At 36.9% G+C, this 21190-nt stretch overlaps 1 protein-coding gene across 24 annotated transcripts in view; it reads right to left on the bottom strand.

The window, feature by feature from the left end:
• The window catches only part of Mcf2 (MCF.2 cell line derived transforming sequence), a 106787-nt gene that overhangs the window by 55670 nt on the left and 29927 nt on the right, over window positions 1–21190 (bottom strand). For 14 of the 24 annotated variants that reach the window (XR_002388656.2, XM_021242527.2, XM_021242528.2 and 11 more), the window contains exons 2-4: window positions 13495–13563; window positions 7943–8057; window positions 7059–7149 (exon numbers count right to left, since the gene is read on the bottom strand). Coding sequence is in view for 23 of the 24 variants with exons in the window: in XM_021242528.2 (XP_021098187.2) it covers window positions 7059–7149; window positions 7943–8057; window positions 13495–13563 (275 nt within the window). In the remaining variant the exon portion in view is untranslated. Of the gene's footprint in view, window positions 1–2676; window positions 3115–7058; window positions 7150–7942; window positions 8058–13494; window positions 13564–21190 lie in introns of those variants that run through there. The other 10 variants (XM_087202143.1, XM_087202144.1, XM_013078695.3 and 7 more) reach the window with 2 other exon arrangements.

Raw genomic sequence — 21190 nt, 5'->3', positions numbered from 1 at the left:
CTTGAAGAGCCTTATGAAACATAAAATTTTGTTTACTTACTATAAAAGCAAATTTTATTCCTATAGCTTTTCTTTAACCTATAGGGCAAAGAAAGGCAACAACAATAAGAGGGACCATTGCCTGAAAGCCATTCCACACACGCCAGGCTTGTCACATACTGGCAGTAAGGTCAGTATTACCTCCTTTTCATAGAGCAGCAAACTAAAGCACAGTCATAGCACTTCATACACTGAATGTACACCCAGATTCACTGTTTGCCATTTAGGAATGACTTGACCTTGACTCTATAAAATGGACCCAAAGAGAACATTCCATGCAAGGTGAGGGAAACAATTTAGCATTGTGGAGCCAACTGAATGGAAACTATTATAATTCACTATCATGGCAGAGTATAACACTGAGATGTTAATATGATTGACCTTGATAAGGTCTGAACCATCTCTTCAGAATATGCTAGGGCTGGAGAGAAGAACAGTTTGCGACGGCATGAACCACTTCTGCACTCTTCCCCTACATAGATATCTTTCAGGTACAGAAAATATGAGTTACTTCACATGTTGCCAAGCAACTTGCCAAGTGACCGCAGCACCACGATGGTCCTGAGCAATACTCCTTCCTTGTGATTTGTCATTTTTGTTGCGTAGATTTTTCTTCTCATCTCTTCCTCTCATTTAGCTACAATCATTACAATTTCCACCCAGCAACCAGTTCAATCCTCCCCGGGGACTTTTTTATTTTTATTTTTATGTTTTTTGGTACCGGAGATTAAACTCAGGATCTTGCACTTACAAGGCAAGTGTAGTGCCACTGAGCTAAATCCCCGGCACCCCGGGGACTTTAAATTCCACTGGACAATCCTTTTAGACCTATTCTAGCCTCCAGGATCAGCCTAACTCCAGAGATCCTTCAAGGCAGAAGCTTTTTGTCACTAGCTGGGGTTCAAACTATACATTCTGGCCAAAGTCTATCTATGTAAACAAAACAAATCTGACTGCCACCATAGTTCTGGACTTTGGAAATAATCTAATCTATTTCATTTCAACATCTCTCTTCCTAGGGACCATCTAAAGCAATGGATTTATGAGGAAAAAACATAGAAAAGGTAAAAGAAACATATGCTTTTACTTAAGGTCCAAACAAATGTCATCACCTCCTATATAAGGCCTTTCCCACCAGCTGGAAGTTCTTTTGAAACAGTTATTTATGAACATATCCCACTTTCTCTACTAGATTGACAGCTCCTTCAGCCCAGCTGGCATTCGGTAATTACCACTATAATCTGTGTTACATGTAGCATAGTGCTAGATATATCTATTCAATGAGTACCTGTGTATTTATTTGTGTGGATATTAATGTGTATATATGAAACTAACTTTGGCACTGAGAAAACATCTATGCACACAAATGAATTAGGAACTTTCTGAAAGTTCATGTCAGTTACCTTTGATAAAAAAGTGCTAAGATCAGTTCCATAAAATACTGCAAAACACATACACAGGCATTTCTTATGCAACATAAATGTTCTGTTAAGCGTCTAAAGTTATTATCATAATACAAAATCATGCTTAGAGCTCAATATATAATTTTGCCCAAATAAAGAGGTGTATCCTAACTATAATTTTAAAAGTGGCTTTTGTGCTGTTTTATTAGAAAATAAATCATTTACTCACCCACTGATGTTCCCTGTCATTCAACAACAATAAAATTCTTACTTTCCTCATCTTTCGATTTAAAATGTCACCTTTTGCTGTGGCCAATTTTAAACTAACTTTTTGGTGTATGATGTCTCAATCTTCTTATAGTGAGCAAGTTTTTATTAAAATATAACATCACTAGCATCTTTTTTTTTCATTAAGTTGAGCATCTTAAGTTTTAAAAGAAAAAGAGTGGCATTTGAAGCCTTGTTGATAAATTCATTGTTAAATTAGCTAGTGTTATTTCAACATTTCCCAAAAGAGATTAAAGCTCATGTTAGAGATTTTCTGAGTAACTTAGTATATGAATGAATTAATGATGGGAACATTTTGGTAGAAGAGTGTCTGAAATGTATCCGAGAAGAGAGATTTCCAAATTCTAGCCTATACTGAAAAGTGAGTCACTTTCCTTTCCCTTAAAAGAAAAAAGTTGTCAACAGGATAGAATTTTTCATCTTTAAAGTTTATGCTTGATCAAGAATTGAATACATAAAGATTTCAAATCATCAGACTTTAAAATTTTTCACTTGCACAGTCACACCCAAAGCGAGCTGCCTTCGTAAGTGCTGATGAAATCGCCTCCAGCCTTGTCCATGATATCATACTATACTTGACCACGGGAAAAGAAAAGGTAAATTCTTTTGTTAGATTTTATTTTAACTCATAATTTAAAGCTATGCTACCAAATGATTCAAAATTGCTAATATATTCTTAAGCAAATGACAGAATTAACAATGCTCTTTCATAAACTTGATGACATTTAGATTTTGAAATGATACTCCCCCTCCTCCACTTCCTTAAATTGCCTTGTGGCCGGTATCACAGTAACACATCAATGCCATCCATGCAAATACAAGAGTCCATCCTCTGGGTCTGTCCTTAAAAGCCCCACTCAGCAGTTTGTGCCACAGCATCCTGCTGCAGCATCCCTACACTTGAACTTGGGAACAGGCTTTCCGGGACTGCAGGCAGAGCCCTTACCGCATTCCTTCTGAACCTCATCTTGCCTCTCCGGGGATTTGCTTCTGCCATCTCGCCTATGCACAATCACACTCTTCTTCTCCAATTGTCAATGCAACATTGATGAAATATGAGCAGCTTCTTGGGTAGTATTTAAAAACGGCAGCCAAAAATCTCCATCAAACAAAGCTACCGTAGCTGCTTCCATTACCACCGTGGCAAGGCTGCAAAAAAATCCACTATCCCTGATTAGTCAGCTGACAGATCTTTCCCTGCTGCTCATTGTAATTCACAGCTGACACTTTCGGCCCCTCAATTACTTAGCCTGATTGAACCTTGTGGATTTAGCTCACGCTGGACTGCTCAAGAATATTGGGCATGTCCTGAGAGTGGAGGAAGGAAAAACCCACTCTCCTCCTCAGAGCAGTCTGGATGAGACTGGCTTTCTCTTCTGCGCAACTGGATTTTTAAGGTGGAATGCTAAGAATCTTTGTGAAGGTAGTATTAGCTGATCCCTCTGATGCCTGTCCTACCAGCATCTGTGACTTCCATTTCAATTCTGTACTTTTTATTAAATTCTATTCTGAATTTAAGCATCAGAAAAGGTACAGTTTGTGAAATTTTGTCCTGATAATAATCTAGAAAGAACGTGTATACTTTCAAAGATGGACAGGATCCTCTCCCAAATCAACTTTCCCTCAAAACAGCTTGAAGAGAGAATTCTAAATATTCTTACCACAAAGAAATAATAAATGTTTAAGGTGATAGATATGCTAATTACCCTGATTTGATCATTACACAATGCATATATAAATCAAAACATCACATGGTGACCCATTAGTATATACAATTATCATGAGTCAAATCAATAATAACTTTTAAAATATGTCCTCTCATTAATTATGAAGTATAACCTAGCTTCTTTCACTTATTTTGGAATCCTAAATTAAGATCTTCAAATTGAATTATATCATTATTTCATAGACACTCATTTAAAGAAGTACACCAGTTACCTGTCTGCATATGGTACCTTTCACCAGAAACCCTTTCTGAATGCCAACTTTTGCTCTTGAAATTGACTTGTATTCAATATTTACCTTTATTTCAGTGACCAACAGGTATTGATAGTTGATATATAATTAATGTGCTGTTGAGTATGTGAATAAAATTATATCAAAACCAGACATATTTAAAATGTTCAAAAGACACACAGCTAAAACAATCTATAGTCATTTACCTGTCACAAGCACCCCCCACTCTTGACCCATCAATTTGTCAGAAAAGAAAATAAAAAGACCTTGAGCTCTGAGCTCTTTACTGAGCATACAGTAGTTCAAGCTTCCACACTGAGAGAGCAGCAGCCTATGGAACACAGAAAGGGGAGTAGCCCTGCCCAAGAAATGAGTCATTACCCTGCCATTGACCTTTAATTCACAGGATCAAGACCTAACCTTATACCTCTCTCTTATGAAAAAAAGACCTCTGCTCCAAGTAACCTATTTGACTAATAGAAATAAAACACTACCAAAGGACTAGTGTCATGTGCTGACTCATCAGACAATAAAAATTAATTTAATCAAACCAGTCAGTTTTGGCCAAAGGTAAAAAAGCTAGCAGTAAAAAATGCTTTCTTGCAATGAGTGCTACATTTAGTATTGAAATATTGATTATAGGCATAAACCAAAATGTACTCAACAAACCCAAAGACCAACCTAAAAAGCCACAAGGGAAATAGCTTTTATTTTATTTAGCCCCAAAAATAGGGTTCAATAATCCATGAAAGACAGATTTATGCACTTGAAAGAAATTCTACCTTTTGCTAAAAACATTGAATTTAGTTATGTACTCAAGGGCCATTCGGCAAATGATAAAAAATAGCAGGTAGAAAGGGTACCAATAGGCTCTTATGAAATTCCAATTTTTGTTCTGGATCTTTTGGTTTCTTAACTATTTGATCTTTGATTTATCACATAATCTTCCCAAAATGCATATATCAATTTAATTTCATCATCTATATGGCAATTATAGTAATGCCTGCCTACCATACTTAAGCAGGAAGTAAGGTAAATCAACATTACTTAATAAATACAAATGCTTTTGAAAAAGCAAAAAATAGATAAAGGAAAATTTTTCTATTTTATTTTAGTAACTTATTTGGTTCTAGTACTCTCTTTGCTCCATTGTTTATGATTGAGGACCTCTTTTAAACAAATAAAGAAGAAAAACCACCTTGCTAACTTGCCCAAGATGAGGAAATTCATGCTGGATATGAATAACGATCTCATTCATTTTACCATGTGAGTGCTAGCATTGAGGGGCGGGGACTGGGTCTCACTATGTTGCTCAGGCTGGTCTGGAACTCCTGGGCTCGTGCTCCTCCTGCAACAGCCCCCGGAGTGCCCAAGATTACAAGTACATGCCACCACATCCAGGTTTGAGTCCTAATGTATTTTTGTGTTCACTGACAAAATAATATAGCAAAAAAGGACATTGACTGAAAAGTCCAACAACGTAGATTTTTGCCCTGCCTCTGGAATTAAATCAACTTCCTCCCATGAGTGGGCATCCTGAGTTCATGAGGAGACAAAGCAAGACTTTCCGATGACAGGACTGGGAATCTCTGGCGTGCTACTGCACAGCAGGGTGACTATAAGTAACAATAGTGTACTGCCTATTTCAAAATATGAATAAAGAACAAAGGAAAAGATTAATAGGAAGTAGGGAGATTTTCTTAATGTAAAGGGTAACAGATGGAGGAATGAGGAGGGAAGGAAGGGAAAGGGGATTTAAAGAAAATTGAAGAAAAACATGGAAATAGAGCTTCTGTAAATAGAAAGGAGAATGAGAGTTGGAAGGGGTGGTGAGGGATGGAAGGGGAAGAAGACAAAACCGAACGTAGATGTGTTATGTACATGTACAAACTTCCCACGATAAATGTAACCATTATGTACTGCAAACATGCACCAATAAAGAAGAAATGAAAAAAATAGAAGAAAATATTTTGAGTGTTTTCTCTACAAACACATGATAAATCTTTGAGATAGATATGTTTACCCTGATTCATATATAAAATGTATACATGTATACATGTATCCAAACATCTCATGGCATCCCATAAATACGTACAATTTTTAGGTTTTTTTGTATCAGTTAAAATTTGAACTTCCCACTGGATCACATATATCTGAGTTTTCTGCTTTCAAAAAATAAAGTTACTGAAACAAAAAAATGTTAAGTACAAAGGAAAAATTTTCAGGTGGTTGATGATGTTGGAATCTCAAAAAAAAAATCATTGATTCCCAGCCACTCCAGTCTGATAGAGGAAGTGAGCCACATGAAACTTCCACAGACAACTCCAATCTTGTCAGCTCAGGAGGAGGCTGGGAGCACCTCACCTCCCTCCTTTTGGAGGGGAGGGGTTATTGGGGAATTGAACCCAGGACCTGTGTACTGAACCATACCCCCCAGACCTTTCTTTTATTTTTAAATTTTGAGACACCGTTTCATTCGGTCACTAAATTTCCCAGGCTAGGCTAGAACTTGAGATTTTCCTGCCTCAGCCCCCACCCCAGAGTGCTGAGATTACAGGGGTGCACCACCATGACAGTGTCAAACAATGTGACTACAGCCCCCACCCCAGAGTGCTGAGATTACAGGGGTGCACCACCATGACAGTGTCAAACAATGTGACTACAGCCCCCACCCCAGAGTGCTGAGATTACAGGGGTGCACCACCATGACAGTGTCAAACAATGTGACTACATCCTGACAGACTAATAATGGAAAAAGCCATCTTGGCTGTGGCCAGGATTCTCTCATGCTCTCATATTCTCATTCTCATTCATTCTCTCTCTCTCTCACTCTCTCTCTCTCTCTCTCTCTCTCTCTCTCTCTCTCTCTCTCTCTGACTTGGGAAGCTAGAGAACAAGATTCCACTGTGGGAGATGTGTTATTTGAAATGTGACTCATGTCCCTACCTTTTCCTGGGAAGAAAACAAGTCTAGAAAGATGCACACCAGCCAAAGTGCTATAATGTGCTTCTTTGTGGGTGGCTGGACTACTCACTATTGTTTTACACTTTCTTCTTTATACTTTTCTGCATACAAAGAGTATACAACATGGCCATGTCCATTTTTAAAATTCCCATAAAAACTTGCCTTGCTCTGAAAGACATGTAGAACCATGCGGCTTTGCTCATTCATAACCTGAACCGCTAACTATTCATTCCTTCATATTCAGTTTGACAGGGGAGTTGTTTGTCACAAGCTACTCTACAAAATCTTCTTCCTATTTTCCCTCCTTATTATTTCATGTATTTTCATCTCTATCAGTGTCCATATAATCCATGCCCCCAAAATAGGAAGTATGATGTAAAGCAAAAATAAGAGTACATATGTACTCACTGAGATTTTTTGAAGAGAGATTTTGAGAGATGACCACGTATCCAATCTTCGATCCAGAATAAGGGTAAACTGGGAATCAGGCCCATTTTGCCTGTAGGATAAGAGGAAATAATTTTCTGTTAATCATAACCCAAATCTGCTATATTTGTTTTTATTTTTGAATGTTTCATTCTCATTTGATGTTTGAAGGCATATTTGGATTTAGAAATGTATTAAAAGTGCTATCTTAGACAACCAATCTAACTCTCTGTTCCTCTACTCTCTATTTAAAAATTTTCTTTTTCAACACTACTGCCAATCTTCAAATAGGAAAAGCATGATGTTATGAAGATAGGTCGCTAAAATGGAGCTGGAAGATTGAAATCTCGGGGATGGAAAAACCCAAACACAGCTGTCCTTCATGACATCAGATTTAAATGTTTATGGCAATCCATCAAAAGCTAATGATCTACTCATACAGAAAAAAAAATACTGTTAAATACAATTTTCTATCTCTAGTCTGTTCCTTGAGGAAAGTAAGTTTAATGGATAATGTGAATTTTATTTGCTCTAAAAAGATTACCTTTCAGCTTCAACTAGTATACTAAAAATTTACTCTTCTAGAATTTGATTTTTGTTCATAAGGCTCTTCAAATGTTACAATCCGAGATTTATGTTTTCTTATTCTTCAGAGCTAGCAATTGGAAAATGCTTCCTTTTAAAAGTTTATCTTCAACATAAATAAAATCTCTAATGCAGCTTTTTAAACTTTCTACTTTAAAGCATTCTAGCTCCAAATAATTCTAATAATCAATTTACAATAATAACTATATTAAGCCGTTTTTCTGTTATTCAAATGGGCATTTAATATAAAGCAAACTGAACTATATAATGAAATACTATACCTTACAATAGATGTCAGATAAGTGAGCACTTTTGCTAGTATTTCTTCTGGTATACATCTGAAGTTACAGTTTTCTGGAAATGTAATGATCCAGGCATTGTCCTTTCCCCGGCCCCCTAAAACAGTAGAACAAAATCAACCAAATTGATGTATATGACAACAACATAAAGAAGGGTATTTTAGATTTAAAGACTGTTTGGAGTCAATGAAGCTTCTTTAAAGATGATGACCGCCACGTAAGCCAAAACAGCACTAAGCTCCTAACACTTTAAACAGTGACAAATTTCATGAAATGTGTGTAATAAATGTGGCTGAAGAAACAGCTGATACCCCAAGTTGGACAACTAAGTGAAACTTGGAAGTAACTATGAGCCTAAATTCTAAATGAGTGATTGACAGCTTGACAACAAGTAGAAAATTGGATAAAAATCAGCCTCATAAAGTCATGGTGAGCATGAAAGAATACATGGTATGATCTATAGGAAACAAGTGAGGATCCAATATGTTTGTGAAAGAAACAACATAAAAAATAATAGCAGCAGCGGTATAGGGAATTTCAGTTTAACATACAGAAAGATCACAAATTCTCTGTGCATTTAATTTGTAAATTTAATGTGTAACCTGCATGGGGCTCAAAGTACAGGTGGGAGAGGGAATTAAGGCAGCCCCCAGGCCCCATCTTCCAGGCTCCTGCACCGTGAAGCTGCAGCAGTTGCATCCAGCAGTGCCTTAACCAGGTAGGTGACCACACCCAGCCCTGGGGAAGGGTGGACCCAGGGCATGTAGGTGCCCTGAGCTCCTAATCACAGACCTCTAGAGCAGGGATGAGTGTTGCAGGAATTCTTGGTAGCAAATAAATAATCCTGGGCTTTCGTTTGAGGGTAAATTGTCACCTGTCCCTCCGCCTAGGCCTGTAGTTCTACTCAGCCCAGAGGATGAGACACATTAAAGGTGAAAGCCACCTAAGTGCGGAAATAAGCTTTACATGTATTTAAGCAGCTGGCCTAATACCTGCACACAGAGGAGGTACTCGATAATATTAAGTGCCAAATGGAGTTTAAAAATTTATTTTAGGAAAAAAGTTGCAGGGTGGTGATTGAATTGAGCTCACTAATAGAAACTTGTGATAGATTTAGTTATAATTCTTATTTGGTTGAATTCAAGTGACTATATAAAGACATTTTTCTATTCAATGTGTAATAAAAATATGACAATTGCAAAGGAATTAAAATAGAATGACAAAAATACAAAACCCAAAAGAAGGCAGAAATGGAGAAACACAAAGAATAAATGAAAGAAAGAGAAAACAAACAGCAACGTAGTACAGTGGACCCTTGACTTACGAACTCAATTGGTTCTCGAGGGCTGGTTGTATCTCAGGTTGGTCAGTTCAAGGCTCAGGCTCCTCTACACAGCCTTCAAAGTCTCTCTCCTCTATATAGGCAGATCTCAGAGTCCTTAGAGAGACACTGAACCAGGATTTCTCAGTTAACCCCCACACAGGAAAGGACGTTGTAATGTTCCTTCCAGAACTCTTTAAGGGTTAAATCTGTATCTGAGACCATCTGGAAGCACAAGCGGCTGGCATTCAGGTTGTAACTCAAGATTTGGTTGTTAAGTTAAAACTAAAATTCCGGTCGGAACCCAAGTTGTTCATATGTAAGGCCGGTTGTAACTCAAGGGTCCACTGGGGATTTAAATGTAATCACATAATCAATCATATTAAATGTAAATAATCTAGACATTACATTTTGAAGTCAGACATCATTAAACTGAATTTTAAAAAGCAAGACCCAACCATATGCTGCCTATAAAAAACACACTTTAAATATAAAAGTACAAATATACTAAAAGCAAAAGGATGGAAAAAGACATACTATGCTAATACTGGTCAAAAAGAAGCTGTTTAAATTTAGATAAAGTAGTTTTCTGAGCCAAGAATATGACTAGATAGTAAGATGTTCACTGAGGGGACATAACCCTAAATGCTTGTGGATAAAATACCAGAGCTTCAAAATACATGAAGTAAAAACTGACAGAGCTGTTAGGAGAAATAGACAAATCCATAATTTTAGTCAGAAATTTCACCACCCATCTCTGAATAATCGATAGGACATGAAGACAAAATTTTGTAAGAATATTATATACCTGAAAAAAATTCTCAACCAACATGGCCTGACATCTATGGGGCACTCCATCCAATAAAAACAGAATACGTATTTTTTTCTAGTTCACATGGAAAAAAAATCAAATTAATCATTTGCCTTAATCTTTATTAAGAAAAACTTGAATATGGGCCGGGGATTTAGCTCAGTAGTTCCGGTGCCTGCCTCGCAAGCACAAGGTCCCGAGTTTGATCCCCATTACCAAAAAAAAAAGAAAGAAAGAAAGAAAGAAAGACAGACAGACAGACTTGAATAGTCCTCATTCCCAAATTGTCTTTTGAATCAAACTAGGCAAAATCATTAAATCAAATGATATTAATTTTCAGTATATGATATTCTAAAACTAGAGAGCTGGGTGAAGATAATTGCTGAAAATGACAGCATCCACCCAAGAGTTTTCAAAGAATTCAACAAAGAAACTGTACAATTCTGAACCAAAAAATTTAGGAAATTAAACAAAGGACCTCTATAAACTAATTATATAAATTGTTTATAGTTTAATATATATCCTGTGTATATAACTACATATTTGCCAAACAAGATAGCTGATCACTCTAGTTAAGGACAGAACCATCTATCACTTAGGTAAAACTATACCTATCAAAGAAAATGACGTGTGGTTCCCCGAAGGGCAAATTATCACAAACCAATCTATAAACTATTACTACTTCTGAGTACCTACAAGTACTGTACTAGATAGTAAACTTCTGAGAAAAGAACAAAAGAGATATTTATATTCTAAATTGGGAGGTTTTCATTATTTTTCTCCTGGGAATGTTGTCTTCAAAAGAAACCATAAGCGGGGCCAGGGATGTAGCTCAGTGGCACTGTATCTGCCTTGCAAGAGTAAGGTCCTGAGTTTGATCCCCAGTACCAAAAGAAAAGAAAAGAAAAGAAAAGAAACCCTAAGCAGAAGCAATTTAAAAACAAGTACAAAAAGCCCACGAGGAAAACTGTGCAGAGCAACTGGACAGTGCAGGAAACCCTAAGGATGGTTCTATTCAGAACACAGTTTAGAAAACACTGAGGCCAGGGGTGTAGCTCAGTGGTAAAGTACTTGCTAGCATGCATGAGACCTGGGGTTCCATCCGCAGCGCTCCCTCCACCCAAAGATTATCAATATGTTCTGGTGTTCTGCATTGAGTGGGTGGGTGTGTTGTTTTGCTTTGTGGGGATGCTAGGACCTCATGCATGTTAGGCAAGTGCTCAGGAGACATGGACAATCTTAAGTAAAATCTCCAAAATTTTAAAAGTGAACCTAAGATACCACGAAATTTACTAAGACAGAAGAGTAGTCCACATTTATCCTTGAGGCATACATTCCAAGACCCCCAGTGGCCTGAAACCAGATAAGATCCACTCCAGTAGAAATGTGTTCCCCCACATTCTCTGCAGGTCTGCATACAGTACCAGAGTTAATCTGTCCTTCCATGCTTTATGCTCTGATGGCTTCTCTGCAATATGATCTTTTTTGGCAGTGTGGAGAATGGAACCCAGGGCCACCACAGGCCAGGCAAGCACTGTATCCCTGAGCTACAACCCCAGACCCTGCATCGCTATTCTTGTGCTTTAGGGCCCTTATTAAGAAAAATAAGCGTTACTTGAATACAAGCACAGTGATACCATGTTGGTCAACCTGGTAACTAAGATAGCTACTAAGTAACTAAAAGTCTGCTTATTTATACAGCATAGATATGCAGGAGAAAAGGAGATTCACATCCTAGGCAGGACAGAGTACAACACTAGAAGATCTCATCACCTTACTCAGAACGCCATACCATTAAAAAGATGAATTCTTTATTTCTAGAATTTTCCACTTAATATTTTCAGACCACAGTTGATCATGTGTAATTGAAACTTCAGAAAGCAAAACTGCAGATAAGGAAGTAATACTATGCCACACATTTTTGTCCTTTATTAAAAAATTAATAAAGTTTCATTAATTAAGTCACCACTAATTCACACTTATAACTAATTATAATCATTTAAAAGCAGAGGCCAGACTGAAGTGTCCAATTAGGATCACCTATAAAGTAAATGCTTGTTTAATAAAATGAACATGTAGATATCATCTTAGGAGAAATAGATATTTAAAGGGACTGTTAGTTTCTTGTATTCTCAACATGCAGGAAGTACTCATTTACATAAAAGTGATGCATATAATGGTAAAATTTTCTTTTCTCAGTTTAATATAACCATGTTTAATGGTATCATTCCAATTACTCTAATACTTAAAAAGAATTTTCTTGCTTTTAAGCAAAATATTCCCAAGAATCTGACCAGGAGCAAAAGGGGCATGATGGTTTACCAGTTATGCCTCTAAAAATATATAATGTTATTTAGTGGCATTATTCATGATAAACCAAAGGCAGAAGCAAAACAAGTACTGTATCAAAGGAGGAATGAATAAACAAAATGTAGTATATACACACAATGGAATATCATTCAGCTTTAAAAAGAAAAGAAATTCTCACACATGCTACAACATGGATGAAACTCGAGGACATTATGCTAAGTGAAATCAGCTGGTCACAAAATGACAAATACTATATGATTCCACTTATATCAGGTCTCTAGAATCATCAAATTCACAGAGACAGAAAGGACAATAGTGGTTCCCAAGGAGTAAAAGGAGGAGAAAATGGAACAGGGAGTTACTATTTAAGAGGTACAGAGTTTCAATTTTGCAAAATTCAAAGCATTCTGAAGCTATATAATAGTGATGGCTGCACAAAAATGTGAATATACTTAATTCTGCTGAACCGTATTCTTAAAAATGGTTGGAGTTGTAAAGTTCTTATGGTTTTTTCTTAGCACGTGTTTTCAGTACATAATATTTATTATGTATATTTACAATATTCAAAATTATATAAAATACATACACATATTTGAGAAAATTAAGTTTATCATGCATAAGTGAAATCCTAAAAACAAAATTAAACACCTGCTGCTTAATTAGGGTGACTTGCTAACATTTGCAATAAACCTTTGAAGTAAACAGAGCTTCAGTGGAGGAGAAAAAGAAAACCTCACATAAACCACCTCACCTGTTACCATCTTACCCAGCCTGCACCCACCTAGGAGACAAGCATATTCCTCTCTCATGGATATCTGAAGACTTCTTTGAATGGTACATGCACAAGCACACATTTAAACATCTTTAAAACCTCTAAATATTCTACAAATGTCCATTTGTTCAGCAACTAGGTACAAAATATATTAAAGTTTATTAAAATAATGCTTCTTAAATGTGGAGGGACAGAGGGAGAGAGAGACAGAAAGAGAGACAGAGAGAGAGAGAGAATGAACTATAGAATATGTGGCGAACTGACTCCGCTGATCAATTCATACATGTATCTGCACTAAATACATGAGGAAGTCTGCTTACCAGACAGGAAGGCGATGTCTTGCATTAAGAAATGACTGATGTCCTTCACATGGAAGATCAGCTCTCTTTCTATGAAAAACAAGAAAGGGGAAGAAACAACACTTAATGCTAAAGCACAGCTAGAAACACCCGTGGTTTCTCATTGTGGCCAAAAGAACTCTGAGGCTCCTGCAGATCTGTCCCTCCAGACACACCTCTCAGCTACAGGGCGAGGAAATCCTGCACCTGAGAACAGCACTGGACGCAAAGGACGAGTTACAAGTTCTCAGAATCTCTGTCCAGGATACAAACTACTCTCAGTCACCAGAAAGCCAAGGGCAAAGGTGCAAACTCCAGAGCCTCCAGATTTACTTGAAGGATGGATAGTCATGTGGAAATATTGTAATACATTGTCTTTTACTTCTTATAATGCTGCTTTTCTTTCTACAAAACTGTATTAATAATAACAAAGAACTTTTAGGATCTTTTATTGTGCTGCGTCCTTAAAATGACCCTGAAGAAGGTATTATTAATTCCTTCTTACAAGTCAGGAAAAGAGTCTGTGAAGAGCTCAGTGGAGTGGGGCATCATGCGGGATTCTCCGTCCCACAGGCCTGGATTCAAATCCAGTTTGTTGCATTTGCTAGCTGCACAAACATGGGCAAGTTACTTAGCTTCTCTGAGCCTCAGTTTCCTCATCTATAAACTGGACATAACAGTATCTACCTCACAAGGTGCTATGCCAATGTAAAATAGCTGGCATAACAGCAGGTGTTCAATGAAGAACAGCATGCCAACTCATTTCTTATCATTACATATGGAACAGTGTGCGACCTTGTTCAATATGTTTTAGCTGTCTCAGATCTTAAGTGCTAACTTGAAATGTTCAAATCTACTGAACTCTATGGGGGCCAAAAATCAAAGTCCATTCTCTGCCTCTGTTCCATGAACAAGGATGACTTTCTAAAAGAAAATAGGTCACTGAAGTAGGCTATTTGGGATTGCTAGATTGCCTGTGGGTCTACATCTCTCACTGATGCCATATTTTCCACCTGCTCTCTGATAAAAAGAGCCTTCAAAGTCCTGGTCTCTAGTGGTGTTGGGCTGGTAGCACATCACCATTCGTAGGGCTCCTCGAATCATACCATATGGATACAGTTTTTCAAGATCCACCCTCCTCAAGGGAATTAAGCAAGTTCTCAGTGAGTCACATTGAGTAGTAGAATATGGTCCCCGTTACGGAATGAGCTCCCTAGATTTGAAACATAAAGCAATTAATTGACAAGGTACAAGTCATTAAAACTTGCAAATGAGCAGAACATAAAAATCAATTTTTAAAAACATAATTAACATATGCAGATTTATATTCATGTTAAGGTTCCTCACATATCCCAGGCCAAGGCATGCATATTGAGATTTGCAATTATTCTTTCAATACTATGTGCGTCCTCACGTAAAAGAAAATGTTGGCCAGGGATTTAGCTCAGTAGTTTCGCCACTTGCTGAGCAAGTACAAGGACCTGAGTTCAATCCCCGGTACAAAAAACAAACAAACAAACAAAACAAACAAACAAACAAAAAAGAAAATGTTTAAGCAGTCATGAATATGTGACCTACTGATATTTTTAGGCCTGGAGACATGGAAGAAGGATTGTGAAAAGAGGACTAGAATTCTCTCTGTCCTCAAAAGCCTACAAAAAGTGCCAATGTGGTCTGCAATTTAAATAGAAGTGTATTCAACATAAAAATATTCCTACATAATAAGAAACCCCAATTTCTCCACTTGATCAGTAGGAATACCTGTGAAGACAAATTGAAGAATTTTATGTCTGACGGCAGATCTGAAAGTACTACTGCACAACTCAATTCTTCCCATACCCTTGAGATTCTTGCATAGCTATTTACGTCTACTTACTTGACAATTTAAACATTCATGCAATAAGAGAGGCCTCGGGCATAAAATAAAAGGAGGGTGGCCTAGAGTAGAAGGACCAGGCCCAGGCCCTCATGTTAGTTGAGTCACTGAGCTCCTCCGTAATCACCCCCTACTTCTCCCCCGTTGCCCCCATTTTAGAAGCAAGGACAGTATCGCAAATGCTTTCTAAGGCCCCTCACATTCTGTGAGACCCAAAAGCATGTGAAATCCACAGATATAAAAAACATTTGGTATTTTCTATTCCTAAAATGTCTCCCACAGTTGTACCAATAAAATAACATTTCCATACTAATAAAAAAAGGATGAGATAATGATAAGGGAAGATGTTGCTACTTTAAGAAATTATAAAGTTTTGGTTTGGAAATAAGGATGAAGGGAAAAGAAGCTGGGAAAGGCAACAGAATACATAAAGTTATCACTGAGCAGCCTTAGAGGACAAGGCGAGATTGTTGCAGAGAACAAAAGAGTAGCAGAGAACTAGATAGGAAGTTATCTTGCTTCGTATCTGACCCTCTTGCATTTCCATAGATTTCTTCCAAAATCCAAAAGCGAGGACAAATATGATTTATAATGTTTCTCTTGCTGACCCTTTAAACTGTTTTACACCAGAGACTGAGAAATAAAACTCCCCTCACTAAAGCTGGATCAAGCCCATATTACAGCAGGTTCCTTGTTGGGCAGATAAACATTTCATAGGAAGTTTTTCAAGCTGTTCTATGTGAGAAGTTCAATTAAGCACAAATAAAAGACATCAATTCCCCTTACTTTGGACAAGTTGTTAAAACCAAAAAGGGTTGGTTGAGAAACCAAACTAAGGGCTGTAATTTAGTAGCTAATCTGACAAATAGCACTTAAAACACCCTAATGAAGCATATCTTTATTACTGCTGAAGAATCTCATGTTCATACCATCAAACACAATAAGGCACAAATTGGAAACAAATGGTAAGGAAAGCACTTGCCAATTCATTCATTCTACCATATACACATGACAAGAAAGCAAGAGTCAGCCTCCCAGTACCTTGGCATAAATGGCAGAAATACCATTAATATTTCTTTTGTAATAAAAAAAATTAGTTGTACAAATGAGGATATAAGCTCAGAATTCAAATAAGAATTTTTAAAGTCCCATATATTTGGGATGATTCACAGATGGAAAGAAGGTATATCCATGCAATCAGTTTCTCCATTTTGATGTCACTTGCAGAAATGCAGACAGAACAGGTGTCACCTTGATACACGGTGCACTTTAAAATTCATAGATTTATTTTTCACTCATTCACTTTTTAAACAAATATTTATTGAGCACCTCCTATACGCCAAATACTATGCTAAGCTGTTTTTAGATGGATGTTCTGGGGGAAAGTAAAGACCCAAGACTAAACACAGCAATGTTTCCCAGAAAATACCCATATACATTGTGACTCCTTCGGTATGGCCTATGTACGCAGTGTTTTTCAACCTATTTGATCAAGAATTCCTTTGGTTGATTGGCTGTTTTGATTTTCCTCTCAGAGAAGGAAGACAAATAAAAAGTAACAGAAAAAGCTATAAATACTCCATATGAAGAAGTACTTCATTCTAAATCTCAGAGGTATCTGCAGGTGCAATGACTGCCATCCGAGCTAGGGAAGTCCTTTCTCATCTAGTACCATTCAAACAAAGGCCAAGCAGCTCTGCGCTGAGCTTGCCACAGAGGACATTGAAGCTTCTAGCTGGGGTGGAATCAATGATCTCTCAAGTCTTATTTCTCTGAGACTCTATGCCTCCATGATTGAAGTATAGATTACCATTCCAGGGAACTCAAATTCTACTGCGCTTATTAATGACTCCTATGGAGAAAATGATCGTTTAAAAAATTAAGTAAATGGGTATCTACAAGCCTTCCCACTTTATCAAAAGTGCTTTTACCCCAGATCCTGGAGTATAATAATGATCATTGTAACCACTGTGCTTTGATTTCACAGAGACACCTGCTCCTGTCCATTTATCCCCTCTCTGGGGTTCTTATTCATATCAATACAAGAACTTGAGTTCTGACCCATGATGCACATGCATGCCACTTTGTCCAAGCACAACAGGGCCATGGTAAATAAACTGCTTCAAAGAGCAATGCCTCTATTGACATGTGCTTTTCTAAAAATGAGAAGCAAAAATGGAATTCAAATAAAAATAGAAAGTAAAATAAAGGAAATGTCAACCAGAAAGATCATGGCAATCAGCCCACCGCCACCACCAATATGAGAACAGGGTTTGAGGGGAATGTGGTAAATGATTAACATTAGATGGCATTTGCAGAGCCGCTAGCATTTGCCAGACACTGCACAAGACATTGTAAATGCTGTTTCTCTGGTCCTAGAAACGATCCTCCAAAGTGGATATTAACACAACCCTCTTCTTACAGATGGCAAAACAGGCTCAGAAAGGCTACTGTGGATAAATTTATTTACTCAAAAGACTCAGATTGAACAAGTTCCAGGTGTCAAGCACAGCTCATACTCAAACTAGAATTCAGCAGATTTAGAAAAGCTTTTGCACTGTCATGTGTCTGGTTCACTAACCTTCAGACAGGCCACCTAAATAGACTCAGAAGAATATGTTCAATTAGCTTTCCTGCAAATTATTAACTAGCTATGGCTTCATAACTCACATTTTCTTCCAAAGATGGGTTTCACCCCTTATCCATAATGTTTATAAACAAATTTTTGCAAGAAACTTCATTATTTTTACAGCCTGAAATTCTTAACAGTGATGCTTACTTCTAGCAATCATTTCTTTGAAAGTTTCCTGTTGCTGGTGTATAAGGTAAATAAAATTAGATTTGATTGTGAGTCTTCAATCCTGCTGCAAGGCAGATGGGAGTCTATGAGTGTAATTTTTCCTTTCAATTTGAATGACAGATACTCTATACCATCTGTAAACAGTAATGCCTTAGCACATGCAACAAATTGAAATGATGCCTTGACAAATGTTATGCTTTAAAAGGTGGAACAAATAAAAGGGTAATTCTGAAACTATCATGAAATGAATTCCCATTAGACTACAGTAGAAGAAACTACGTAGTACTTTGTTCTGCAATAAAGGTACAGTATGAAAGACTCATAATTCTCTACTAGCAATATAAAACCAAGATTCATGCTAAATCATTCTTCTGCTAACACCTAATGCAGCCTCTTTCCAATCTGTTGTAATTCAATTTAGCAAACATCTACTGAGTTCCTATTTGATCCTCGCAGCGAGGTACTGTGCCCCATGGAAATATGAATACAGCTCTTCACCTCCCAAAGCTTAAAAATTAACAGAAGATATAATATATAAAGTACTGACCACCATATAGATTACAGTATATGCTATAAGAGAAATACACAATACACAATACACAGTATGTGGAAGGAAAGGGTTATTACATCAAAATTGAAGGAGAGAGAAAGGGAATGTTTCATAGATGATGCAATATATGAGTTGGGCCTTGAAATTTAAGATTCAAATACATGTACAGAGAAACAGAGAAAGAGATTCCAAGGGAAAGAAACAAGGCCCCAATACAGGAGTAGGTGAAGGAATCAGGGACTATATATAGACTGATGTAGTTTGAATACAAACTATGGCCTAGTTAAAGTGAGAAAGCAAGACTAGATGCAAACAGTAGAAACTTGTATAGGCTCCAGAGAAGGAAAGCTGGCTTCTGGATGGCCAATGGCCACTGATCCAGAATCAACCAATTCAGCAACTCAGATGCTGTCCACCAGGCAAGCCTGCAGTAGAATAGCAGTGGTGTAGAAAGTGGTAGATTCGACAATCAATTACCTACCATCATTCAGCGTAATCTAAGGCAATTCACTGAAGTTTCCCTAGAATTCAACTTGTGCTGAATATATAGAGCAAAATGTGTAGGAATTGCAGGGGGAAAAAAAAGAGGAGGGCTCTTTTTCATGAGTTATAAAACCTGGCATGAGTACTATTTTAAAGTGCTCACTTTTTCAAATATTACTATTAATGAAATCTACATATATCTTAGATCTGAATGTCTTCCTTAGATTTGACTTTTTCATTTTTTCTTCCCCAAACTCCATATTAAGTGCCATAGAACTAATCAAATATAATCAAAAAAGTAAATAAATAAATAAAATAAAGGAGAAATGGTTAGGAACAATAAGGCAGACTGCTGGATATGAGGAAGGAGATCAGAAGGCAGAGGGAGGTAAAGGAAAGGGGAGTAAAGAGATCACAACTAATTAAGATATATGCATGTACCAATTCCCCAAAATGAACGTCATTATTATGTACTGCAAACATATGCCAGAAAAATATATATATAACAAAAAAGAACAAAAATAGGAAATTTGGAAGAAAAATACTATTTCTTTATACTTGAAAGATATATACAGATACATATATTTTACAATAATATTACCCACAAATATGATTTTATCCTAAGTCCACGTAGCAAATACTCTAACCCCAACACACAGTCATTTTTCAAAACAAGAAGCAAAGTTATCTCTACTCAGAAATGACAGGATCTTGTATGCAAAAACTACACACACACAAACACATACACCTGTTAAATGAATAAACAAGTTTAGCAAGTGTGTAGGATACAAGATCAATAACCAAGATCAATTGTATTTCTATTGTGCAAAGTATATGTGCAAAACTGATACTATGAAAATGACAAATATTATTGAAAAAATTAAAGATCCAAATAAGTGTAAAGTCATCCGATGTCCATGGATTGGGAAACATTATTAAGGTAGCAACACACCCCCAAATTGTTATACTAATTCAAAGCAACTCCTAGAAAAAAAAACTGGCTTTTTCTCTTGTACAAATTGACAAGGTCCTATAACTCACACAGAAATGAGGGGAACTAGATTAACCTAACTTATGTTGAAACAAAACTTAGCACAAAGCTGCAATAAATAAGACAGTGTGTTACTAGCATAAGGATAGCCATAAAGATCAATGGAATGAAACTGAGGAGTCCAAAATGTAGCCCATATATTTAGACCTGATTGACTTTTGAGAAAGAAAAGTTCACTCCCTGGGAAAAGAACAGTCATTTCAACAAATGGTGATGAAATAACAGGACAGCCACATCCATCATATACAGAAATTTACTAAAACTGGATCAAACACCACGATGAGCTAAAACAACATAACTATTAAAAATAAAATACAGGGGCCGGGGATTTAGCTCAGTGGTTTCGCCACCTGCTGCGCAAGCGCAAGGACCTGAGTTCGATTCCCGGTACCAAAAACAAAAAAACCAAAAAAATAAAATAAAATACAGAAGTAAATATTTGCATTAGGCAAAGATTACTTACATATGACACCAAAAGTACAAGTGACAACAGAAAAAAAAAAAACAGGTAAATTGGACCTTATCAAAATTAAAAACGTTTTTTGTTTTTTGTTTTACATTGCTTGTAGTACTGGGGATTGAACCCAAAGCTTTGGCACTGAGCTTCATCCCCAGCCTTCCTTATTTTTTATTTTGAGACAGGGGTTCACTGAGTCTTTGAGTTGCCCAGGCTGGGCTTGAATTTCCAATCCTCCTTCCTCAGCCTCCCAGAGTGCTGGGATTACACATGTATACCAAGACATCTAGACAAAATTAAAACATTTGCACTCCAAAGGAAATTATCAAAGAGAAAAGATTACCAGAAAGTGGGAAAATATATTTGTAAATCATATACAAGATAAGAGAACACAGAATGCATAAGGTATACTTACAAATAAATAATAAAAAGACAAATATAATTAGAAGTGGGCAAAAGAT

The sequence above is a fragment of the Heterocephalus glaber genome, unplaced genomic scaffold (genome assembly GCF_053883595.1).
Source record: "Heterocephalus glaber isolate CG9 unplaced genomic scaffold, H.glaber_assembly_v1.0 deba00001764, whole genome shotgun sequence".
NCBI lineage: Eukaryota > Metazoa > Chordata > Mammalia > Rodentia > Bathyergidae > Heterocephalus > Heterocephalus glaber.
This window is presented reverse-complemented; position numbering and strand designations above follow the sequence as displayed.